The sequence below is a fragment of the Tyto alba genome, unplaced genomic scaffold (assembly GCF_018691265.1).
Source record: "Tyto alba isolate M040663 unplaced genomic scaffold, T.alba_DEE_v4.0 Super-Scaffold_40, whole genome shotgun sequence".
Classification (NCBI taxonomy): Eukaryota; Metazoa; Chordata; class Aves; order Strigiformes; family Tytonidae; genus Tyto; species Tyto alba.
This window is the reverse complement of record NW_024881316.1, coordinates 14418960-14446282: the sequence shown is the minus strand read 5'-3', so window position 1 is coordinate 14446282 and position 27323 is coordinate 14418960. Positions and strand designations below refer to the sequence as shown.

Here is a 27323-nt window from a genome sequence, read left to right as displayed (position 1 = left end):
CCCAGCTTTAAAGAAAGGATAGAAATCCTCAGACTTCCTCCTACAAATTGCTACACAAACCACCCTTGCTGTTGTTTTTTTTGGGCAGGTAGAGCATTGCTTGCAAGAGTAGTTCTTCCTTTGGTCTTGTCTGTAACAGTCTTTCACAAGAAGCTAAATGTGTGCAGTCATAGGCAGTAGCTTTGACAATACATACGAAACCATCAGTAGCACATTTGAAGGAAAACAACCCTAGGCACTCATCTACTGCAATGTAAACCATCCCAGTATCTTGCAGATCTGAACAAAACCACTCCTGTTTTCTATCTCATCTTACTTCTTGTTATCATCTTCTCAGCATACTAAGAAAGTGTACTTCTTTCTTTCCACTAATCTCATTTCTGGGTGATGTGAGAAGCCTAGTGGAGAAGACAGCAAGACGGTACAAAGCATGAGTCTTCATATAGTCATCGTGTGCCTAGGAAATACACTCTGCCCTGCTGTTCTGAATTTTTTTATTTCTCCACCTAACCTGCTTCTACTGTCCTGTCTGAGATTCCCCTTGCAAAGGAAACTCTTTCATTCATTCGAGTTAGTTCAGACCAAGGATATTCCTCCTATTTTACAGTGAAATGTTATTCTTTCTTTGCATTCTGAAATATGTTTTACTTCACTGAGGGCTCCTCTAAAGAATGTACTGAAAAGTATAAATTTACAGTTTATTACCTAGACAGTTCAAGAGAAACAAAGGCAAAATCAAACTGTTTGATGTTCTCTATAAGACATGAGGTAGAATAGGAATAAAAATCAATGATTTTTTTTTTTTGTGCTGAAGCACATAATTTTTCATGTTCTTGGCTTTACTACATCCACCTCAGAAAGTAGATAGAAAATACAAAATTCTGCAAAGGGGGCCGAACTTTGTCCTCTTGGACACAGCTCAGGAGAAATCAAAAAACTGTTTGTGACCACTCTTGCAAACAACTAGAACTTCTAAGGAGGATCCAGTGAGACTGAATCTTGTTTAGGTCCTTGCATTCTCAAAATATGACAGTATCTCAGAACATGTTTATCTTGTTCTGGTTGCTTCACATCTGATTGTAAAACAATGGAAGGACCAAAGGCACAAATGGAAATCTTTAGGATTTGGGCCCAGATGAGTAAGCAGCTCTTGACATTTCTGATACAATTGTGAAGAACATCATATGGAAAATGGTCTGATAACAGATAAACAGTCTTCCCTAGCTTCAGGCCTATGGCAACCCACATGTGAATCATGAAGACCTTTCCTTTCTGGAGATCCAAATATTTCATGCTATTTATCTACGGTTTTAAAACCATGAGGCACAATAAGTGACCAGCCTGATTTTATGATTGTTCCTTCCTTTTCTACAAGGGTAAGATAAATAAACGACCTCTGCCCCAGACCAAGTCAACAGCATTAGCCCATGAACTGTTAGACACCAAGCTAGTGAGAGCATAGCAGCATCGTTAGTGTTTACAAGCAGAGATGTAAAATCACGTGCAATCCAAGCTAGGGGTCAGAGTGTGCTGCAGACTCCAGCAGCAAATTACGACGTGCACACAGCTTGCATTGCATACTGCACTGCATGACACCTGCCTGTTCCCAGCAGCCTGTCCTTCAGAGAACCTGGAGAACCCCACTGAACACAACCCCCCTCAGAGAAATGCGCTTGCTTAGTGACTCACGTTTTTCATCAAGTCTTTCCAAGACAGTAATTTTGGACTATTGAATGGCTCACAAGGCACCAGAAAAAAAAAATATCGCTTGTTTGGTTCCACACAAGGTCCAAGTTCAGTTTCCTAACACTCTGTGGCTCCTCTCCTATGATCTTCATAATGTACAGTTACAAGGTAGAAATAGGGTAGGGTGATCTATGAACTGACTGCAAGACTATTCCATTTGGAGTACCAGGACTGCTGTCAGATGCTAAGGCTGACAGCATACTGAATTAGCTTTAACCTTGTTTGATAGCTTTCTGAAATCTGAGTTATTTGTGAAGGAAACAAATGGCTGTTGAAGATGACCCACCTTTTATGCTGACAGCCACAGTGGCCATAGGACTGTGATGTGCACAGGCAGTAAGTATTTCTGTTTAAAAACAGTCCAATTTTCTGTAATCCAAGTTAATGGAATCTGTCGCTTATGTCATCTTGCAGTACCATCATTATTATTGGGTTTGAGACTTTTAACTATTGAAGATTGCTTTTTGGATACACAGTTTCCCGCAGGATTACCTATGTCTGCATCAGGCAGATACAACACTAACTGAAACTCAGGGACCAAGATGAAAAACACTGAATCCAAATTCAAACAGATCTGTAGACCTTGCAGTTACTGAGATTACAGCTTGCACGCTTACTGTCAGCGCTCTCAGGCAACGCTGGGGCTGCACTGGGGGAACAAAGGACTCATTGCTTCCAGACACAACCGCCTGGTACAAAAGACACACACTTGTTCTGTGAGTTGCTACCACACATTTTTCCGTGATTAACGGTTTTCAGCCTCTCTACTGTCACTCACTCATTCATGTTAAAACTGCCTTGAGCTGAATTTCTCTGCGTATCAGACTAGTCAATAGCAAATCAACAAAATGTCGCTCCTGTGCTTCTACTCTTTTCAAGTGTTAGCTTCACAAATGCGTACGGCAAACTGCAGCTGCATCATATTCTCTGGAATTGTTACCTCTTTCTTTGGCATGAGTTTATGTTGTGGTTTAAGCCCAGCTGGCAACTAAGCACCACCCGGCCACTCGCTCACGCCTCCCCGCCCCTCCTCGGTGGGATGGGGAGGAGAATCAAAAGAAAAAGGTAAAAACTTGTGGATTGAGATAAGGACAGTTTAATAGGACAACACAAGGAGCGTAGAAATAATAGTAACAATGCTAGTAATAAAAGAGTCTGTGAAGCAAGTGATGCACAATGCAATTGCTCACCACCTGGAATCCAGTTCTGAGGTGTGATCCCTCCTTCCACCAGCCAGCCCCTGGGTCGTACCCCGAGCATGATGTCACACGGGATCGAATATCCCCATGGCTAGCTCTGGAGCTGTCCTGGCTGCATCCCCTCCCAGCTTCTTGTGAGAACTAACCCTATCCCAGCCAAACCCAGGACAGTTTATTACAGAAACATATGGCAAAACCTCCACTGAGACTTTCCAGTTAAGCACAGGTGACAATATCTGTGGTGCAGTTCCTAACAGCAGCATCAGAAGAGTTCAGGGGAATAAGAATAAATCTCTTAGGGGCTACTCCTGCCAGGGACTTCATTCGACGTCTCTGGGAAATGCTGAGCATAGGCATCCTTAACTCCTCCAGAGTCACTAGTAGCAGAATTAACTTCCCATACACCAACTAGCGAGCGAGTTATCACGCGGAAAAGTCTTGCTCTGTGAGTCCTGCCACCTACCCTCTCAACCTGTGACATCCACTGCAATTCTAAAATCAGCGGCCACTGAGATTTAGAGAAACAAGTGTTGCTTGCAGTATAAATTCCCTGCCTTTTTCCATCATGCACCCACCTGTCTGTCAGCCTATGTACCTAAACCCCATCACTTCAATCTCCTTTTACCTATGCTATGTAAAAAGTCCGTATTTATATCTGCACCCAGACAAAAGCCTAGTCCTTGAACCTTTGAGTCAAGGCTCCCAAAAGAATAATCAAGTTTCGTGCCTCCCACTAATGCCTGCTGGAATTAGCCTGGCCTAGGGGCTACTTCCAGCAGTCAGATTTAGCCTGACCAGAAGCAGAAGTAGAGCTACAACTGTGGTGAGATTTAATTTTTAAAGAACTCCCAGTAGGATGAATATGCCTTGTTTTCTTCTCATTTGACAAAAGGACTGCACAGAAAAGAAATCTGAAATAGTCTTGATGAAAACAGTGAGCCCTCCTGGTAAGTCATTTAATAACCAACTAGACAAAGCTCTTGACGATTCACAATAGCAAATAATTCTGATTCAAAAAGGGTGGAGAAAACAATCTGACAGATCTGTATTTCAACATATGTATGACATTTCATCAAGTAAATCTTTATGGTTCCCTGCCACCTAATGGTGTACGTGAAAAATTACAAATCAGTAAGACAATTCTCAAGTTATGATATTTCTAATAGACTTTGATAAATTTATTTAATCAAGAGAGATCAAGGTTATGGATAAAAATGTGAATTACTATTACTATTACTGGCTTTTGGTGAGATCCAGGCTGCCTAATTGAGTCTAAATTCTGGGTGTTAGTGAAGCTGTATTTCTACGTTAAACACCTGTGCTGCCTATGGGTGCCTCTGAAAACCTGTTACAAGGTATTCTGTTCATCTAAATTAAACTTAGGCAGAAGTATGTCATATACCTATTTGAAACAATTCTTTATATAAAAATTAGAAAGAATCAACATACAGCATTGCCACAACCTAGTTGGTTTTCTGAGTGAGGCACAAGAATGTTGAACCAATCTTAGATTTCCCCAGAGCCGTAGGAATTGCACGAGTGTTAAGCATTCCTGCTTCGAGTGGTCACTAAGAGAATTTTCAGGTGCTATGTGGTGATGAAAATCTTTAGTCAAAACTGCATATAGAAAGATACATTCTTTTTATCTTAAAATTAAAAATTGCACCTACACATCTTTTGCTGGGATGAAGAAAATAGATTGGATGAAGGAAAAAAAGAAGTAATAAGAAATACCACAACCAGCTACCTTATTTAAAGATGGCTGCAGGTGGGTGACTGCATTGGTGCAGACATCAGTGCCATACTGAGTGGAGCATCAGAATCTGAATATGATCCAATACCCCAAACCTTTGTAAATTAGCTTAGGAAAAAAATACCTAGAACATCCTCTAACTGCAAAGATGGTCAAACTAAAAGGGAGAGGCACATGTAAGGAAAAAAATATGCCATTTGGATTAAATTCAGGAGAACTGACAGCTAAGTATGGGGTTTTGCTTTTATAAAATTAGTAACATAGGTGCCTCCAGCGTATGATCTATTTTTGGGTAGCTTTGATGATTCACACTCAGAATACAGTTCTTTTCAATCTTCTCATGTTTGAGAGCAATGAAATGTGGGCCTGGATACTGCACTGACTTGTGCAGTACTGCCACTCTGGCTGTTGATACTAGTTCAACAAATGGACAAGTGATACATAGAAACTGACGTCTCCATACTTCAAACTCTAAATTTTACAGTTGTATGGCAGGAGTATGACTTGTATTTGGTTCACTTGCTGGTAGAGTACCAATTCTGTATGGTTAATTTACAGAAATTACTATTAACATTATGGGGCGAGATTTACTATTTTTGTAACTTTGTAACTGATGACAGCTTCCCCTCTGATCAGCAGCACAAGGTCAGTCTGTGGCAAGGCAAATGGAATCTCAAACACTTAAACCTGTGGAACACATTGCTTGGTACAGGGCTATCTCTAGAGCTGTACCTGCCAGCGGCAGGCAGAACACTGTGGACACCTGCCGGGAATTCATGTGATCCAAAGGTGACCTCTTTAGATCACATGACTGTTACTTAAAGCCAACAAAACTGAATAAAACTGTATCTTCTGACAAAAGATAATTCATGGACAGTGGATTTTCCTTTCTATCTCCTTTTGTAAAACTTCTACATGTGAAGAGATAAGATTTACAGTTTATTATTATTTAAATGAGAGCTAACGCCATCGGGCTGAATAAAATAAGCAGATAGTTCTCTCATAAAAATAATAGCACCAGAAATACAGGATTATGCTTCAGACTTACCTATAGAGGACAAAATGCTTCATAAAGGTAGCTCATTTAAACAGACATGGGAACTGCACTGTGCTCCGGGGGAATGACTAACTATGGGGAAACAGTGAGGCTTTGGCTCAGGGGGTTCCTGGCATAAGTTGATCCATTATACCGCTTTATTCTCCGTTTTTTAACTTTCACTGAACATCACTATACTATAAGAAGGCATCAAAGCTGACCAGCATACTCTAGTATATTATCAAAATACCAGAGTCTTTCCAGCATGTTTTACATATGATCTGCTGGATGGATATGTTTTATTCCAAGAATCTTGAATACAGGACTTTTGTCCTGTATTTGCTTTTTGAACACTGCTTATAATGTCAGTTGTGTGTGTGTGTGTATATATATGTGTGTATATATATATATATATATATATATGAAGAATCCTTCTCTCCACTTTTTTCTGAATCTGATTGAGACTTTTTGGCAAAATTTCCTGATCAGACAAATAGCAATTCTTCCTTATTAGTTAACAACAACAACATATATTTTAGAACTGGAAGGCACTGATATGTTTATTTCAGTATGATCTCACCCAGTAGTTTTGGTATCGGGATCATAACTTTTGTTTGAGCTATATCACATCTTCTACAAAGACATCTAGTTATTATTTGAAAAATGGAAGTGACGAGAATCCAGCATGTTCTCAGGTAAATTGTTTCTACATTTAATTATCCTCAAGATAAAAATGTGATCCTTATTCCTTGTACAAACTAGATTTCATTATGACTTTTTTTGCATTAGAATTATGAGCTGTCAACTATTAGAAATCATTTCCCTGTACAGGTATTTCTAGATTGAGTCACAGTAGAAAATAAGAGTTAAATACGCTCTGTGCTTTCAAAGCAATTAAAACTGATTGAATTAAACAGAGGAGAGTGGGATTCTCTTCCCGTAATTATGAAACACTGCAATATCTTATAAAAAAAGCTGAGTAATGTCTCTGTGGACAGACACTGCTGTTTCTAGCATTGCTTCACTTAATGTCAGGAATTATTCATATCATTTAGAAATAGGATTGTCTTTAACTCAAGCGTGATCATTCCAGTGAAGTGTTTAAAAAGCAACTGGGGATGAAAGCCACAGTCACTATTCTAGACTATGTGGGAAGCACTGTCTTAACACAGATGTGGGTGAAATGGCAGAAGTAACTGGATGACTTCTGACCCTATGTGCAAATGAGTACAAAAGTACTCCATTAAAACTTCTCTTCCTTTTTCTCCTGCTCTCTGCCAGACTACAAATTGGTTGGCTCCATATGCAGTGCTCCTGGTCTGCTTTTTATCAGTCTAAAGTAATAATTTCTCTGCTAAACTGCAAAATGGTCCCTGGCATTTATGCTACCTAAATGATACCATTCACTTCTAAGTCCCTTTGCTCAAAACCACTGCTGCTCTGCTCTTGTTCAGTTTGTCTTACATGTTCCTAGTGGTAAGACTACCCTTTCTGTTCACGTCTAATTTGTACAGGACTGATAATAAATCAGTCAGGTCAAAAGCTACATCTTCTTTCCACAGTACACTCCAGAAAACAGCTCTTCAGTTACACATACCCAAGAAAGAGACAACTGTCTCTAACCAGCAAAATAACCCATTTGTGTGAATGAGGAAGTAGGGACAGGGGAGAAAACAGCTCCAAAGTACCAATAAATTACAGAAAAAGGGAGGATGAAGCAGATCATAATTAGGGTAAGAGGAAGACAGAAGATAGCAAAGGAAGCAACAAAACAGCTGTAGTGCCAAGACATAGTATTAGTGTGACAAGAGTGCTTGCTAGCAGCTCCTGTAAGAGGGGGTGAATCAGCTGATCGACTGTTGGGGTGGAGAACATGCTACGAAATTCCTTCAGTGAACCACAGAGCAGTTAGGAAAACATACAGCAACACTATAGCATGACAGAATTGACAAGAAAATAACAGTGCAACTACATTCAAAGGAATGCAACAGAAATCACCTGGATGACTCACCATCTACAGAGATGTAATTTAAATAAAGCAACACCTACTGGGAAATGTGACAAGATCAGGAGTCAAAGGTTCAGCTGCAAACTATGTCCAAATTTTCAGAGATTTTGGAGTAGAATTGTAGACATTGAGCCATATGCTCGTGTCAGAGTCCAATACTCACAATTTGCTCACAATTAGATCCATGTCAGTCAGAGGTAACAGCATGGACTTCAAACAAATTACATCTGATTAATGATAGTATAAACATGGGCATAATCTGGTCTATGTCAGTTGGGTCTGCAGCTATCATCAGATCCTCATTAATTGCTCTGCATGAGTATTCAGAAATAACAGTAATAACTGTCAGAGTTTTTTAATGGTTGTCGACAACACTAAGGATGTGCATAATGACTAATACACAGAGCTGGGGAATGTAGGTGATTTCAGCTCTTTAAAGTCTGGTGTATGGACTTAAGAGAAGTGGCCCTAAGTGACTGAACAACTTCCAAATCAGAAAGCTGTCTTCAAAATGTAATTGAAGTTGCTGGAATATCGTAACATATACCAGGAACAATGTGGATATAATTATTACCTCATCAGAGCTGGAAAGACTTGAATGCTAGGACCCATCTCCACTAACATATTGGTCAGCCAAACCTCTCCGACTGCCCATTTCCCTTTTTAGTACCAGTGCAAATTCCCAAGGCCATGCGCACAAACCACTTTTTGTACTCAAAAGGCAGTAATAATTTAGGAGGCAGGCTTCATCTCCAGACACTTTTTTCTCTTTCCCCTTGCTCTGAGTAACAGGTGAGCAGATCTTACTGCAGGTGTTTCTTCTTTCTACCCCTTCACAATAAATGCCAAACTTCCTCTGCAAGATATTGGGATACATGACCTTTTTTTCCTGTCTCAAATTCCATTTATCACCAGATGTCAGAGACAACAGTTGCTGAACTAAGACAGCAAGGAATATCCTTTATCTGCCTGTGCTGAAAACGGAAGCATCTCCTGGAATATCTGACCAAGGTTATTGCCTTGGTTATTTTACAAACAATACAGCATGACAAATGCTAACTGTACCTAAACCAAATATATCTCATAGTTTATAGTTTGAGTTTAGCAATTCACAGGTCCAACAACTTACATATTAATAATAGATTTACAAATGAAGTAATACCTTCCTATACTATCTCTTCTCCACTGGTAAGTTTTGCTGCTCTGGCCACGACAACGTGCAATATAGCTAAATTCCTCCTACTCAGACACATTGCTTACTGAAAGGAATACCATTACTTGAATAATGAACTTGGATATTTGTAACCTCTTTTACTATTAGCCCTACAAATAATTGGTTATATATCATTTGATGATTATAATGTTTGCTATGTACTAAGCTTTTTCAAATATTTATGTTTTGCCTTCCAGTGGAATGGGAAGCAATCTCAACATTTTACATTTATACTCCCCTTTCACGGAGATACTGATTTTCTATTGTTTATTGAAATTCTCACCCCCTTTAGATACTCATCAGTATTTTGCTTCCATGGGATATACTGGGATATGTTAGAAGAGCTTGTTTGATCCCATGATGTTGAGTGGTTTGTCAGCAGTCTCTAGGGATTAAGGGCATGTTAAAGAGCAAGCAGCTGGTCTCCCCCGTTAGCAGTGGGATTAAGCCTTTTATCTTGCATAAATCCCAATGATCAAGAAATTAAAAATCAACACAAAAAATATTTTTTCACACAATACATAACAAAATAATGGTCTTCACTGAAATGGTCCCATGGTCATTAACAAGGATATTCAGCCACAGCTTGGAACTCAGATAGAAAAGAATATCTAAACGTAATAGTAATACATACTTCATATTAGATACAAAAATCTCATTTTCCAGTGTTTAAAACTAGGCCCTATTCAGACTGGGTTGCACATGAGCCCTTTAATTTGAAAGGGATGATGCCATATATACATCATTCTAGTTTCTAGTCTTTTTCTCTGAGGTAAGGTTTTGGAGTTGGATTTCTTGGAGCAGAGTAAAAATGCTATCCAGTAGGGTCAGACTATATTAACACAGACAAGGAAAAAAAAAAACTCAAAGGGACTTGTCACGTGTTGGGACACTGCACGAAAGGGGCTGATGATGAAGCACATGCATGGTCAAGATGCGGAGCGCTGGTACAAGGATTGATGTGGCAGCACCTGAAAGGTGGCAACCACAGACGTATGTAAGAAGAAAGGTTGCAAAAGTAGAGCAATTCACCTGGGTGATGGGCGCATCTGGAGAAGGAATGTGAGGTGGTCACTTTGGTAAGAACAGTAGAACGAATATTTTATAAAACCTGAGAAGCAAAATGTGTATGTATGAAAGACTGTAATTTCAGCTGCTAAAAAAAAAAAAAAAAAAAGTAATGAAGATATGAGCTAGAGTACTTGGAAAAAAAGACCTTGAACAAGAATAATAATTAAAAGTAAGACTGAGAGAGGTTGAATGTGCAGTTGAGAGGGGATGATAGACACAGGAAACAGTATCTGCAGGTCATTCTACTATTTGTTTTTATTCTTCTGGGCCACCTGCTGGATCAGAATTTGAGAATTTCAGACGTTTGTTCAGTGTTTCTTGATGCTGGGATAGCAATATGAAAACCCCAGGGGACGGAAGGACCAACGTTTAAGAAGAAAGGTGAAGGCTTTTGTTTCAGCTCCGAGGGAGAGGCGAGGCCCAGTTCGGCACTTCCCGATGCCACCCGTGGCCGCCACGACGTTACCAGCAGCGACACGGAGAATGGGGGGGGGGGGGGGGGAAAGCCCCCGCTCCCCCTGCCCAGAGGCAGAGCAGCAAACCGCCCCCCCCCCCCCCCCCCCCCGCCCTGAGGGAACGAACAGCCGCTCGCCCTGACCGGTACCGCGCAAGCGCCGCTCCCGCCCTCAGCGCGTGCTTCCCCCCCCCACCAGCTCCCGCTCCCTAGCGGCGTTACCCTCCGCGCATGCGCAGCAAACCGCAAACCCCTTCCTTCCCCCCCCCCCCCCCCCCCGCCCTCCTCCACCCACCGCAGAGCGGCTTCCGATTGGCCCGCCCGCCGCCCGCGGCTGGCCAGTCAGGGAGCCCGCCCGGGACCCCGCCTCTTTAGAACGCGCGGCGGCCGCGGCGGCCCATGACAGCGGCGGCGATGGCGGCGGCGGCGGTGGGGGGGGCGCGGCTGGCGCTGCGCGGGGCGCTCGCCTCCGGGACGGCCGCGGCAGGGTGCCGCCGCGCCGGGCTCCGGAGCCGCCTGCCCCCGTTGCCGGCCGCGCCACGCCGCTCCGCGGCGCACTTCGCTTTCCAGCCGGACCCGGCGCCCAGCGCGTACGGTGAGAGCGGGGCCGGGCCTGGGTTCAGCCTGCGGGGCCGAGCTCGCCCTCGCCCTCGCCCTGCTGCCGGCTCCGCCCCGCCGCCGCCTTCTCGGGGGAGGCCCCCGCCCGGCCGGGGTGGGGCGGAGGGGGAGGGAGGGAGAACGAGTGGGCGCTTCCCGCCTCCGCCCGCTCGGGCCGTCCCGTCCCGCCCCGCCGAGGCGGCGGTTGTGCCGCGGGAGCGGGGGCCGGCCCCGGCGGGGCAGCGGCTGCCAGCGCCGGGGGGGGGGGTCCGGACCTCGGGCGGCGGCGGCCTCCGGCTGGGTGCGTTTCCCTCGCTGCGTTCAGCGACAAGCTTGGGCCGTGGGTTAGGAGGCCCCCGTGGGTTAGGAGGCCCCCGTGGGTTAGGAGGCCCCCGTGGGCCGCGGGCGGGGGCGCGTCAGGCGCCTCACCGGTACCGCTCGAGGAGGGGCTGGTGGGGTGGTTTTGGGCAGTCAGCGCAAGAGTTGCACTGGGCCAATCCATCATCTATCTGCTCTGGCCTGCGAGCCCTGCCCCGCTCTCGTGGCAGCGGTAAAGCTTAATGACTTGCATCTATCCCTGTTCTTGCATGCTTAAGTCATGAATGTGTTAATAAACCAGCGGTTAATAAAGACTGCTGTCTGGTGAAAGGTTTGAGGTATTCCCCTTGATCACATGGTTGGGAGTAAACATACCAGTTGGACACAAACAGCTCAGGGTGAAAGTTGGTGTTTTAACTTTATTTCTGAGATGCATCCCTGTAAACAACTAGTGCTGCGCTCCCCTGGAGGAAGCCTGCCAGCTGCAGAAGAGCTGTTTCTCTTATGTGAACTGCACTGTCTTCTAGAAAGCTGTTACTTAGTTGGATACCTCCAAGCTGTTGTACCAGCTTGGTCCTAAAGTGAGAAAAATCTCAGCCATTTCTGTTAGTCATTGGGAGGTACAGGCATCCAAGGTGTTGTGGAGTAAAAGTCTGTGTGCTGCAGGTCCCTGCTTGAGATGATAGTGAAGAAACTCCAGTAGGACAGGCCAGTTTTTCTTGCCATTAGAAAACTACTTCCCTTTGATTTAAAATATACTTTGAAGTTCTTGAAATATAGTGAAGGTAAAGTTATGCCAATACTAATCCTGATAAGATAATGCTTTTCCAACTTCACAGTTCAAATCTGAAGGGCACAATCAATTTTTCCATTCCCATGAGGGCTGATACAGAAGCCTTTATTATAAGCAAGAACAGCAGGTCAGAACAGTGTGCGAGAAGTTTCTGACAGTTGCTTAAATAATTTATATTTATTTATATAAAATACTGGAAGGATTGTGTCTTATGGAAAAGATAACCTAAATACTAATGTGGATGACTTGGGAAAGAGAGAAACAATTGCTGTTCCCCAGCTTTCCTTCCCTTGAACTTGTAAATGTTTGTTATTTGTAGCTTTCATATTATTTGAAGAGTTTTCATAAATATTTTTCTTTATAGTTTCTTCTTCTTAAAGGGCCATGCAAAGTGTAACAGGTAAAGCTGCCAAGCACAGAAACGTGTAGAAACGCAGCTACTCAGCTTTGGTGTGACATGACATGAGTCTTTAACAAAAAATGCTAACGTTAATTAACTCATCAAAGCTATGGTAGAGTTAGCTTTCGTTAGGGTTGGTTTTCTGGAAGAAGGGAGGCTGAATGTTTTTTGAGAGTAGCTACTGGAAACAGAATGTAGTTTTCTGATTTCTGACACCTCTTGTCATGTTTGTCTGGGATCTTTACCTAACAATCTCTTTTTTTATTTTTATTTTTTTTTTTAAATCTGCTGTGTGTGCTGGTAGGAAGTATTCTCCTGGGCTGTGGCTCCTAGTCATCACTTAGATAGAGGTTTTGCTGGTTAAAGAGCTGCCAAATGTCAACCAGGCAATTTCTTATTACTCAGTTTCTGATAAGGCATTATTTAATTTTCTTGGAGAATCTGAGTTGGTCACAGTAGTGGGGACTGGGCTGCTGTTTTATTCCATCTTTGCTTTCAGGACTGTTTTTACTTTCAGTGCTGGAATGAGGAAAGGCACATGGGTAGCCTTTATTCGGTTTGAAGGTTTTTCATTCATTGGCACTGCAGAAGATTTTTAATACAGCAGTCTGGTGCATTTGCTTTGCCCTTTTTAAGTATAGCTCTTCAGCATAAAGTCTTCTTTCTTTGGAGTGTGGATTTGGTGCTTCTGACACTTTCCAACTGCCGTCCAGAGAGCAGGCTGGTGGTCTAGAATACTTCTGATAATAATAGGTATCTAAACAGGGAATGCTGGAGCTCTTAAAAAAAAAACTATTAAGCTTACTTTGTCATTCTTTAATGAGATCCGGTGAATCTTAGCAGAAAGCATCCCAATCCTCAAAACAATAATGCTTTAACTATGATTTCTTCCTTTGAAAAACTGTTGTATTAGTCATTGTTCCTAGTGTTTGACTAGACATTGCAAAGCTGCATTTGCTCTAGCTAAGAGCATAATTTTTGAAAGAAGGTTGAATACAAGGGTTGTAGAATTAATAGTTCTTGGAATTGCAAAGTATACTGTTCTTAATCCCATCTACCCCATAATGTAGGTTTACTCAGCAAATGAGTCTTGGGTACTCCTAACAAGGATCTTGTTTATGACAGTTAACTAAGTTTTTAGTCACATTTTGCAGCAGTGTTTTCTAATGTACTTTGTGTTTTGAGCCAAACTAAATGTCTAAATAATCACTCTCACACAGGGCAAACTCAGAAGATGAACCTCTTCCAATCCATAACAAGTGCCTTGGACAATGCTTTAGCCAAAGATCCGACGGCAGGTATATTATACCTCTTACTGTGTTTTGCTTTGTATAAATTGCATTTTGTTTTACCTATTTGTGTACAATATTAAATGTGTTTCTTGTAGCTTTTAAAGTTTTCTAATAAGTTATTTCTACACTTTGATCTCAAACCTTAAACATGTGTTGTATTAGATTATTATTGAATTATGTAATCTAAGATGCAGTTGTGTCTTCTATATTAGCTGTGTGTATTTAGCTTGAAGGCTGGGACAGAAAGATACATTGCTTAACATGCTTGTGGTATTACTGATGTGAACTGTACTTAAGGGCAGTTTGAGTCCCATGAGTAAGTAAGAGAGTTTTTAAAATGTAAATCTTGATTTGTAATTCCTTCAACTCTCTCTGCTAAAAAGGTGGGTTTTTTTAGAGACTGTATATTCCTTGCTCTGACCATTCTCCCTTCTCTTCTTCCCTGCCCTCCAAAATCTTTCCAGCTTTACTGATTTCTGTTCATCGTTGAGCATAGGCAATCTAAGATTTTCTAGGCTTTTGCAACCTGGATAACTTATAACTTTGAAGAAGCTAGTTCATCATAGCTTGATTTAAAAAGATTATCCTAAACTTTTTTGCACAAAATTATTTACTACACTTTTAATTCTCATACATAACAGGAGTCTGTTGCTATTGTTGTCATAACAAAGATGTGATGATGGCCAGATGAAGACAACATATTTAATGCCATGAATATGGCTGCAAAAGCTGTATGATCTTGTATAATTTTGGGTTTTCTTTTTAGTGTAACTCTTTTTGGCACTACTTGAACCACTGCTCAACTTGAAGTCTGACTAATTGTCTAATCTGTTAGGACAAATTCCATGTTGTCTGTCCAGTATTACGCCGGTTTACATTCCCTCTCAATCTACAGCTGTGTTATAATCACCGCATTAAATGAAACTTAGACAACTGAGGGTGAATTAGTGCCAATAACACATTTTAGTACCATTTCTATAGAATCAGCCATATAAAAGTAAGTCGAATATTAGTCCAGCAGGAACCTAAACTCATATATAATCCTCAGTCTTTTAGTCACTCTAAGGCTCCAGTCATGCTCCCCAGCTTTGCAGGGCTGGATCTTTGCAAAGCCCTTTGCAAGTCCATGTTGGAGTTCTACAGTCCAGACATGTGAGTTGTCAGTTCACCCTACTTACTGAATTAATTAGTACTTCTTGCTATAGAAAGCACATCCTTCATATGTTTTTAGTTGTGTGGGAACTGAGCAACTGTTGTTTATGTAGTGGAAATCTTCATACTTATGATGATGAGAATTAGAATCTGTCCAGGAAAATATTTTCAGTGGCTAAACAGAATGAGTAAATCCACGTGAGTTTGCTGATACCAGCATTAAATGGGATTTTTTTTTTTATGCCAGCTGGCTCAAAAGTGAGTAGCCATATGGTAATGGAAAGCCCTTACAAAGTTTTAAGTACATAAAAAAGAAAACAAATTTATATTAAATTAGAATTAGAAAGATGGGCTGGGGACATACTTCGGTCATATACTCCATGACTGCATTGATTTTTACATGATTATACAAGTTATTTTATATATATACAAGTTATATACAAGTGGTATCATTAATATGATTGTCAGAATAATCCCTTTTAGTGCTTTCAATCAGAAATGTATTTTATTTAAATAAAAATAATATTTGAAGAGCAAAGAGGCTAACTTATTAGTTTGTGCCCTTTGGAATATGGAGAGTATTGAGGAATTTGGGAATTATCAGAACTGACCCCAGTTCATGCCAGCAACTATTGGTGATACTGCTGTACATCTCTTACAAGTTTAAAAAAAAATGAGATGGGCAATACTTATTTCTGTGAATTAAATAACAAAGCTGTTTTAAGAAAAATTAGACATCATCATTCCATAAATTCAAAGAAACACTCCCCACCCCCCCTGAGATTAGTTGATATGAAGATAAATTTTAAAGGCAATTACTTTTAGTGATAAAACTTTATTGGTTACATCATCCACACTATAAGGATAATAGTGTTGAATACTGAGAGTTATTCTGGTTACTAGATATCCATCTTTTCTGTAGAGGAGTTCCTCTGAAGTTACTCTTCAGGGATCTGGCAAGGATGTCTGGAGAAAGTTTGAAGTTTCATGTTGGATCAGTATTTCAAAGAAAAGTTCAATTTGACATTTTTCAAAACACTACGTTTACTAAAATCTGTGGATGAGGAATGCAGATGGTTACCATTTGAAGCAGAGCACATCACTTCAATGATTTTTTTAGTGACTGAATGTAATTGTTTCTTGGAATTGCTTTTATTAATTTAAATTTAGATATTCTGATATTATAGAATATTGCAGAAAAATAAATAGATGGCTTAATGAAAGCAAAGCTGAATCAGCTTCATGAATTCTGTTTTGAGACATAGTTGGGTTGCTGTACTGATTCCTCATTAATCTTGGTTATTTGTTATATCTAGGCTGTGCATGAGAAATGACTAGGTCTAGATAAATCTTGAAGCAAAATGAAATGTTAGGTGCTACTTATGTTAGTGCCTCATTTAAAAACATTTGAAACACGCTCATTAAAAATGAGATGCATTGGAGTAACATTAGCCTCTTCTACTGTTCCTCTTTTTCAGTAATATTTGGTGAAGATGTGGCCTTTGGTGGAGTCTTCAGGTGTACAGTTGGCTTGCGAGACAAATATGGTAAGTTAACTTTTAAATCTTGACATTATTTTCCTGTTAGCATCTCTGTTCTTTTGTACCCCTCTATGGTCTGCGGGAGAGGAGAAGAACATTTGGGAGAGAAGCCTCGTGGACTTCTGTTTTTCTTTCTGTCCTTGGAAATATAAAGTTTTGAAGGTGTTACCATTTATGTAAGCTTTCAAAGCTTTTGAAACTTGCTGACATAATTTCAGGAGTCTTCTATTTCTTCAGCTAACTTTATTAATAGACTTAATTTTTTAAAACTGCAATTGGACCAGATATTCATCATTGTGGCCCCATTTAATTACTGTAATCATATTAAAGCCTCTTAACAACAATACATGGTGATGCTTTTTGGTCCTAGCTGTCAAGAACCGTAAAATGTATTTAAACTCTTGTCTAAATTATAGTGTTTTCTAGCATGGCCTGGAAAGCCAATATAGAAATGATGTGTTATAGGTATGCTTGTGCTTCATCTAGAATGTGATTGGTTTACTTGTTTGGGAGAATTTTATGAAGGCATTCAGAGAAATGGTACAACCTTTGTCTCAAAAAATCTTAGAAGTAGCTTTTATCACTTGTCTGGGTTTAAGCCCAGAGGGCAATTGAGCACCAAGCAACTGCTCACTCATTTCTTCCCCCTCAGGGATGGGGAGGAGAAAGTAAAACAAATGGGAACTGAGACAAGGACAGGGAGGGATGAATCACCCATTACAATCACAGTCGAAAGACAGACTCATTTGGGAGGAAAAAACCCATCAATTTAATTTGAACACCACCACCACTTAATTTACCGGAGTAGTACAGTGAGAAATACAACCACATCTTAAAGTCACGTTCCTCTCACCCCTCCCTTCTTCCAGGCTCAACCTCACTCCTAATTTTCTATATGTCCTCCCCCCAGCAGTGCAGAGGGGCAGGGAATAGGGGTTGCGGTCAGTTCATCAGTTGTTGTCTCTGCTGCTCCTTCTTCTTCAGGGGCAGGACTCCTCACAGTCATCCCCTGCTCCAATGTGGGGCCCCTCTCACGGGAGACAGTCCTCCACGAACTTTCTCTGACACGTGTCCTTCCCATGGGCTGCAGCTCTTCCCGAACTGCTCCAGCGTGGGTCCCTCCCATGTGTTGGAGTCCTCCCAGAACCGAACTACAACAGCGCCGGCTTCCCTCAGAGTTCTGGCCTTCTTTGGTTGCAGCCACTTGCTGTGGCGTGGGGCCCTCCATGGGCTGCAGGTGGGCTTCTGCTCCACTGTGAACCTCCATGGGCTGCAGGGGCACAGCCTGCCCTCTCACCATGGGCTGCAGGGGAGCCTTTGCTCTGGTGCACTTCCCCGCCTCCTACCTCTTCTTTTCTTCCACTGGCCTCAGTGTTGGCATAGGTGTCTCCCTTACAACTCTTCCTTACCACTCCCACTCCACCTCTCAGGTTTCCCTCTTTAAATACGTTATCACAGAGGTGCAGCCAATGCTGCTAATTGGCTCAGCCTTGACCAGAGGTTGGTCCGACTTGGTGCCACTGCTGTACTCACCTCCTCCGCTACCAAAACCCCTCTGCACACACACAAACCCAACACATCACTAGATAGGAAAAATAGGCTTACAGAGGTATATGAAAAATAAGATGGTACTTAATTTGTCTCATACCTCAGACAGTTGAGGTGAGTTCAGTGGAAGAGGAAAAATAGTTACTTGCAGGAACTCTTTAATTTTGTTGAAACCTGTTAAATTCTGTGATACCTGGTTGGAAAATCTAGAGGACTTTTCAAAGTCCTTCACTGTCCTTCCAATTAAGTTTCTTCTAAAGTTTACCATTTAGTGGGCTTTCATTAAGTACCCGTTTTACTATGAGAAATACTATTACTGCAATGCTAAAAAAAGAATCAGTGATTTGTGTATAGCAGGCGAGATAATACATAACAGTTTACAGTTCTTGGAAACTGCTTGTGGATACAGTAAGCTGATAGCTTTTAATTTGGCAGTTGCTGTCTCCCCCACTGGGTTATTAAACAGACGGAGAGGTTATAAAATGTTAAGTTTCAGCAGCTTACTTTCTTCATGGCACAAAGATGTCTGGGACCACTTGCAGCCAGTGATTAAATGTATTTATTTTTTCTCATCTGGAGGAGATGAGTTATTGCCATATTGGAGACCACCAAGTTCCAATTTTTTGGAGTGAACAAAAAAAGGGAGAGGAGGAAGAATGTACTTTTGAGAAGTTTTAGAAACATAACCATATTTTGTTGTCTTGTTTCTCTGCCTCAGTTATTACGTAGGTGTTTTCCTACTCTGGTTTATATGTTAACGTTCAAATAGTTTGGATAGGACTTTTACTAGCAGCAATCTTTAGTGCTGCATGTTGAGGTTGGGTTAGAGTTTTGTAACTCTGGTGTGATATGTTAACTCTCTTCACTAGACTTCATGTGAAAACAAAGACTCTGAGGCAGCAGTCAGCTGCTGGAAACATGGGCAACAGAAGACTTCATTTGGGAAATAAGCTACAGAAGCAGATGGCCCCATAAGCAACCTTTGTGGTTTTTAGTGAACATCTCCAGTTTAAAAGGCAAAATGAACAAATTTTGTACTGTTAGGGTATTGCTTTGAGGGTCTTTTTTTTTTTTTTTTTTTTTTTTTTTTTGGTGTGAGAAAGTCATATAATATTGGAACAAAGGAAAGACATTATTTAATTTGTGTAGTAGCATTTTATTGATGGAGTATTCAAAAGTGCAAGTTCTGTTCAAAGACTCTGTGATGGTCCCAGAGTGCATGGGGTACTGTTGGGATGGGTACTGTTGAGGGAGTGCAAAGAACTATTTACACTGTGTTAGTCTGTATGATAAGCAACAGTTACAGCAGCCTAGCTAGAATCAGATTTATAACAACAAAGTGTTTTTTAAATATGTTCTTGAGGAAGATGTTATATGACTTTGGGGGAGTACATGAGAAGAACTCCTTTAAGGCATGAGAAGTAACATGAGAAATTGTGGAAGTGCTTATATGAACATTGAACAAGGGCTAATGGAAGCTAATATTGCCATTTGATCAACAAGGGTATTGACCTCTTTATGGTGAGTAAGAGGATAGATTTGGTAAGGAAAATCTAAATAGTGCTCTTCTTTCGTGTGATTGTAAAATAAAATGGGTGGGTACATAAAGTGCTGGTGAGATCAAATTAACAAGGTAGGAAACTCTCTTCACATGCATTCAGAGCATTGCAAAGATTGTGTTTGCTTGAGGAAAAGTGTGTTAGCTAGAAGAGAAGGAGAAATTTGAAAAGCTTTTTGCTGTTTTCCTACTTAAAAAAAAAAGTTTGTCTTACAGATTCATTATAGAAAGAACTTCCTAAAATCTGTTTGTTTTGCAGATTCTGAGATTTAGGTGTAGGTGAGAAGTGAACTGAAGATGTTGATAATGATTGAGAGAGAAGGGGATGGAGAAGGCATGGCAGGAAAAACAAATAAGAGTTCTTTATGTTGCTCACGAGATGCCTGTAAATAAAGGCGGTATCTGAAATACTAGTTTGGACAGAAAGAGAAGTCTGAAAATGAGGTGAATTTAGTAGCCATTCACATAATGGTAAATCAGCTTTGTAAGACAGCAAGATGACACAGGTAACTTGACTTCTTTCTTCACTAAAAGTGAAATCCTGCAGAAAACAGGCAGTGGTTGAAGAGGATGTGGCAAAGATGAGCTAGAGGAGGTACTGAAAATATAGTTACAATGCTGAGGAGAACCAGGAAAAACTGAAAGCACAAAAATTGAAAGAATCCAAAATTTTGAGAGGGGTGTGGCTATCTATCAGTGTTGTTTTAGAAATTAAGTAAGTTCTGCATGCAGTGCTTATTTTAAGCAAAGGCTAGAGTCTGTGTAAAATAAGGAGGAATTCCAGGCAGAATTGATGAGCAAGCAACCTCATGGATCTTACCTCTACAAAGAAGATTACATACACTTACTGACTCTTCTTTTCCCATTCCCCTCCTGCATTTACCATCAACATAATAATAGGAGATACAAGTGATTATAATATGAGGTTGTTTCTATATGTTGATGTAAAATATGAAGGAATAATTTATTTTTTTCTCCTCTCCTGGAAGAGGGAGGCTGTTTGGTGTGGTTTGTGTGGTGGTGTGTTTTTTTTTTTTTTTTTTTTTTTTTTTCCCCCCTTCCTTCTGTAGATGATCAAAATCACTAGGTGGCAGTGTATGCCCATAAATGTTTATTTTGAGAGACATAGATAGTTCCTTTTTAAACAATTTTATAGAGGTCAAGGTCTAAATATCACCTAATAATATAGTAGGGAGAATTTAGTGTATTAATACTCAGTGGTAGTACTATACAGATGTTGGTTGCCATCCAGACTGTTACTGAAGTATATCTCTGGAGAGATAGAGAAAAGATTTGCTTTTAGAATAAATCTGTCATCAAATGTAAAACCTTCTTTGCCAGGAAAGCCATTTAAGCCAGAGTGTAGAGTTAGGTTGTAATATAAACACAGCTAGGGGCCTAGTGAAAGAAGTCAAGCTCATTGACTTTGTAAGGAAATAAATCCTAATTTTTGATCGGATGAATTTTTGACATAGAATCATAGAATCATTTAGGTTGGAAAAGACCTTTAGGATCGAGTCCAACTGCAACCTTAACACTGCCAAGTCCACCACTAAACCATGTCCCTGAGTGCCACATCTGCATGTCTTTTAAATATCTCCAGGGATGGTGACTCTACCACTTCCCTGGGCAGCCTGTTCCAATGCCTGACAACCTTTTTTGGTGAAGAAATTTTTCCTAATACCCAATCTAAACCTCCCCAGGTGCCACTTAAGGCCATTTTCTTTTGTCTTGTCGCTTGTTACTTGGGAAAAGAGACCAACACCCACCTTGCTACAACCTCCTTTCAGGTAGTTGTAGAGAGCAATAAGGTCTCCCTTGAGCCTCTTTTTCTCCAGGCTAAACAACCCCGGGTCACTCAGCTCCTCCCTGTAAAATCTGATCTCTAGACCCTCCACCAGCTTCATTGCTCTTCTTTGGATGTGCTGCAGCACCTCAATGTCCTTCTCGTAGCGGGGGGCCCAAAAGTGATCACAGTATTCCAGGTGCGGCCTCACCAGCACCGAGTACCAGAGGACAATCACTTCCCCAGTCCTGCTGGCCACACCGTTTCTGATACAAGCCAGGATGCTGTTGGCCTTCTTGGCCACCTGAGCACACTTCCAGCTCCTAGTCAGCCAACTGTCAACCACCACCCCCAGGGGTTTTTCCGACGGGCAGCTTTCCAGCCACTCTTCCCCAAGCCTGTAGCGCTGCATGGGGTGGTTGTGACCCAAGTGCAGCACCCGGCACTTGGCCTTGTTGAACCTCACACAGTTGGCCTCAGCCCATCGATCCAGCCTGTCCAGATCCCTCCACAAAACCTTCCTACCCTCAGGCAGATCAACACTCCCCCCCAACTTGGTGTTGTCTGCAGATTTACTCAGGTTGCTCTTGATCACCTATTACACAGCAGCCTGCATTTCTCTTGCATGGCGTGTCTTTCTATTTGCCACCAAGGGAGCCTAGGTGACCGCTTAAGTTAGATTCTTAATATTTGCATGCCTGATTAGATTACCTTCTAAGTTTTTGAGCTATTGGAAAATATTTTGGGGCTGAAAGAGTAGTGTAAATGAGTTTGTTTTTGCTTTTAAGTGGGGAATTCTTGTATAATGCCATTTTAGTTCACTATTTGGAAATATGGATAGAATGTGAATACTTTGAATGGAAATTCTTATTTCAAAGGTTCTCTCATTTCCTGGAGGATGCCACTGTGGGGTCTCCCACTAGAAGCAAGTGTTTGCCCATGGCAGAAGAGACTTGGCCTCAGTTCTGTCCCTCAGGAGCTTTGAACTTACTCCCCAAAACGTTGACTGAGATACCAAAGCTGATATTTGTGGGGATGCATCATAAATGGTTTTGTTAACAGTTGTTCTGTGGAAATGTTTTAGAATGAATTTGTCTTTTGCTCACGTGATTCATTTGTCACTGTTTGGCATCCTCTGTGTGATAGCAGAGTGAACCAGAGGAAGATAGGTTTCTTTCTTTCTGGACTAATGTCCTATCACCAGTTGGAGGGTCTTTCACTCATGTCTTTTATTTTTGTCTGTTCTGGTTTCTTTTAGCGGTTCTGTTGGTCTCTGTTATTGCTGTCCTCTTTTTGTCAGTTCTTAGAGAGATATATACTGCCCACAGCAGCTCATGGTATGCTTATACGAAGTCAATTGGAACAAGATGCTTTTCAGAAGGTTTCTGTGTAACATTGCTAATATGCTCTGGAGTGATGTTTGCTGCCTTTATTAGCAGGGTGGTGTTGACTGTCAGTTTGTGACATGCTTTAGTTACTAAGTACTTTCTATTGTACTGCTGTGCAGCCAGTAATTGCTTCTTTTCTGGGTGGACACTTGATAAAATGAAACTCTGTAAGAATATCTGTGTGTCACTCCTATATGCAGGATAAAACAAAATCAATCTCAGATCATTTCCTTTCAGGTAATTCTGTATTACATACATGGCTAGACATTCATACGTGCAGACAGTAGTAAATGAGGAATAACCAGCTTCTATTTTTTTCTTCCTTACTCGTTTTTCATAGCTAAGATAGATTTCCTCTCATGGAGTAGAAAAGGTGCAATTAAGTGCACACATATAACTTGAAATATAATTACTCTCTTGCCCTATTCTGTTCAAGCATACAGGCTTGCTTCAGAAAGAATCCTTGCTATGCTTTATTATTTTGATACAGCTAGGAGAGTAAAATTGTTAGTTTTTTTTTTTTTTTTTTTCCTTCCAAACCATATTTAAAGAAGTGTGAAATAGATGGGGAGCAGATTGTAAGCAGTAATTAGTGTCTGTTCAATCGGTGTAGGATATTTTCTTGCAAACTGGAAAATCACAGAAGAAAAGGAAAATGAAGAGAATAAATAACATTTATATTCAATCCTGTGAGTGTGGGGGGAGTTGAATCAAAGATTTCCACTGTGGAAAATTTCAAGCACATCAAAAAGCAAGTGACTGAACTATGGATGAAACCACAGTTATAGCAAGAAAATAGCATCCTTATGTCAGGATGACCTAGCCACATTAGCAATCAGCTGAATGCTTAAAAAATTATTTTATTTATCACTTCCATATTTGTTTTCCTCTACTTTCTGCCTGCCTTACTGAATTAGATTTCTGAAACACAGGGTATGTTTTGGGACAGATTAGCTGACAAAGGCTGTTCTTAGCCTTCAGTGATGTAGATGCCCTGGCTTCCTTACACACATGGTCCCAGTGCAGGATCATTCTTATGGTTTGAAGCTTTTTCTTATTGATAGTTTTCTCTAGGCTCTGGTTGGTGCAACTGAAGGATATGGGCCATCCAAAATTGGATACATTACTCTGGATCTTACTGAGTAAAACCTGGTTGTGTAAAGCTTTCTGTTGATACATCTTATGATAATGCTAGCTTGTTTTGCAGCAATAATGTTTATTTCCAACGTATGATCCACTGTAATCCCTGGTTGTTATTCTGTAAACCCTGTGTCTAAGGTGTAAAGACCTGTGAGCTTTCAGGGAACACTTGATTCTCAGTAAATGAGTCATTTGTTTATAGTCCAGTAAAATAATTGAGGAGGTTTTATTTATTTGGCCAGGAGATGGCTGTACCTAGTCATGCCCAAGGAACACCAGCCTTTCTAAAATTGTGGTAGTCATTCTTTGAAGAAAAGTATTTACTTGAACACAATATTATTTTATGAGCTTGAGCTGTAGAAAACTCCCCAAGGCAAGTTCTGTGTTTAAGTGAAATGTCTATTGAGGGAAAACATGGGTGAAAATATAAGGTCATCCCCAGATTGTCATGGTATTTGATGATGTTTCTTGGCTAAGGATAGGATGTACTTACAAAGATTGCTTAGTGTCGTGATGGCTTTTAGTAGTGTGATAACAGAACCTTTTGAAGCTGAACTAATAGAGGAAGAGATAGTGTGTTTAAAAAAAATAAATTCAAATAATTTGCCTCCAAAATCCATAAACTACTTTAAAATGTTTATATTTTAAATCTCTTTTGTTAGTGATTTCAGGGAATTGTTTATTGTGGAGACTTTACAACATATTACTGGTGAGGGAGCAGAGATCTCTCAGTGGATGTTCTGGGTCTGTTCTCATATTGCCAAGTGTTATAGTGCAGGGGTGAGAGGTACAACAAGACAATTTGGATAGGCTGGTTGGGGCAATGTATTAAGGTAGTCTGTTTTGCCTCCCAGAAGCTGCTAGTGGTTGGTTACTTCAACAGGTGGGGAGACATGCTGGGGTTTTCCTATGAGCTTTTTAATCAGTAATCATGGGGTCTTTTGCATGCTTTGAGAACATAGCAATATACTATTATAGGGAGGAGAAAAACTTAGCCTAAAGTAGCATAAAATGTTAGGGGGGTTATTATATAAACAGATAGCAAATGTTGGCTTGATGCTTTAGAAGCAGAGGGCAAGCTTGTTGAAGAGCTGTCTTTCCCCTTTTATGTAGGTGCTGGTCCTTCCTAATGTATTGTATGTGGTAGAATGAAGTAGGTCAGAATTTTTGACGTGGTGGACTTAAGCTGAGGGTGGAACATTTTATTGAGTTAAGAATGACTAGTTGTGTATAGATGGAGTAAAACTTAAGTAGTCTGGAGTTTGGTTATCCTTGTTTCTTTGTGGATGGATTTAAGCAGAAAATTCTGCTGTTTGCTTGCCTGGTTCTTCTTTCCAGAGCAGTTTGGCAAGATCTGGATTTTATTCTGATTTATATAAATGTCTTTGAACAGTAACATCTGGAGAACGTATTCCAGACTCATTACACAATAGTACATTTTGTTCATTTTCATCTTAAATAGCCAATTCCTTTCTTAAGATTTACAGTTAGAAAAAAAAATATTATTTGAGAACTTGTTACAGTGCAGTATGTGTCCTTTTATACTGTTTGAATCTGTGGGATATTGATATAAATCATTCTGTGTCAGTGCTAAATAGAATTTATTTTAGTTTTGTTTTTATTTTTTTTAATTGTTGTGATAGTTGCCTGGTGTGGAAACAGTACTTTATTTGTTTAGGACTTACTAATATTTACTATGTTTCCTTTTATATGTTGTAAACCTGTTTGAGGGAAAGATGTGGGATATACTTTTTAATACAGAACTTGATACTCAGTACAGGGCTTCAGAAAGCTGTTCTAACACATTTTTAAGATATTTCAAGATAGATTGCTGGGCAAAAAAGTATGTCCTGCTGAACTTCATAAAAATGGAATTTTCCACTTCAGGAAATACTTGCAGTGAAAAATTAAAAATTAATATTTTAGTAATACAGTGTCAAGGAAGATGAAATTTTTTGTTAAAGACACAAGATGGAATCGATGAGCATGACTAGTATTCGCAGTCTGTATTAATACCAGGTCTGCAAGCACAGTTCGTGTACCTTGTTTTAGATGTCAGTCTTTATGCCTTTACTTTTTCTTAGGTGGAATTTAGTGATTCTCAGTTTCCTTGATTAGTCCTGTGATCAGTATCATTTGTACTCTTTCATTTGTACTTGTCAAGTAGGCCTAATTTAGTATGTCTCCTGTTTTTTCTGCCTCAGGTTGGTGATAAGAGTGTGGTAATTATCACCACTGCGGTTTAAGAAGATGCTGCAGACTCTTACAGGGAGTAAACCACTCGGAGTTCTCTTGCAAGTAATTTGCTAGAAGCCTGGAAAGGTCGAAAAGGTCAAGACTACCATCCAAGTCCAGTTAGTTGAGGAGCTTTGCAACAGATGCACTTTGAGGAGCAAGTTAATCTTAATTTAACTCAATTTGGAGCAATCTTGCAGTGACTAGGCTGACATAACATGCTAGGCATTTATTATAAAAGATCTTTCTTTTAATTTCTGCAAACATTAAATCCTCAAGACCTGGCAAGGAGTTTTCACACTTGTATGTACACACCAAGTATAGATCAATTTACTGATTTTTCTCATGCACATGTGTGGTGGGTTGACCCTGGCTGGATGCCAGGTGCCCACCAAAGCTGCTCTGTCACTCTCTCCCCTCAGCTGGACAGGGGAGAGAAAATATAGTGAAAGGCTTGTGGGTTGAAACAAGGACAGACAGAGACCACTCACCAATTACTGTCATAGGCAAAACGGCCTCGACTTGGAGTAAGTAAGTTTTACTTACTACTAATCAAATCAGAGTAGGATAATGAGAAATAAACCCAAATCTTAAAATGCCTTCCCCTGACCCAGCTGCTTCTTCCCAGGCTTAACTTTATTCCCAATTTTCTCTGCCTCTTCCCCACCAGCAGCACAGGCAGATAGGGAATGGGGCTTGCAGTCAGTTCATCACGTGTTGTCTCTGCAGCTCCTTCCTCAGGAGGAGGACTCCTCACACTCTTCCCCTGCTCCAGCGTGGGGGCCCTCCCACTGGAGACAGCCCTCTATGAACTTCTCCAACATGGATCCTTCCCAAGGGCTGCAGCCCTTCACAAACTGCTCTGGTGTGGCTCCCTTCTGTGGGTGCAGTCCTTCAGGAACAGGCTGCTCCAGCGTGGTGTCCCCCATGGGGTCACAAGTCCTGCCAGTAAACCTGCTCCAGCGTGGGCTCCTCTCTCTGTGAGTCTGGAGGTCCTTCCAGGTGCCTGCTCCAGCACGGGCTTCCCATGGGGTCACAGCCTCCTTCGGTCACATTCACATGCTCTGGTGTGGGGTCCTCCCTGGGCTGCAGGTG

The 27323-nt window shown here is 40.9% G+C and overlaps 1 protein-coding gene across 3 annotated transcripts in view; it reads left to right on the top strand.

Moving 5' to 3' along the window:
• Window positions 1-10895: 10895 nt before the first annotated feature.
• BCKDHB (branched chain keto acid dehydrogenase E1 subunit beta) overlaps window positions 10896-27323 on the top strand; it is a 131389-nt gene continuing 114961 nt past the window's right edge. For 2 of the 3 annotated variants that reach the window (XM_042803451.1, XM_042803452.1), the window contains exons 1-3: window positions 10968-11075; window positions 13809-13886; window positions 16511-16579. In XM_042803451.1, the coding sequence (XP_042659385.1) occupies window positions 13823-13886; window positions 16511-16579 (133 nt within the window). In that variant the 5' untranslated portion in view covers window positions 10968-11075; window positions 13809-13822. Of the gene's footprint in view, window positions 11076-13808; window positions 13887-16510; window positions 16580-27323 lie in introns of all 3 variants that reach the window. The other variant, XM_042803453.1, reaches the window with a different exon arrangement.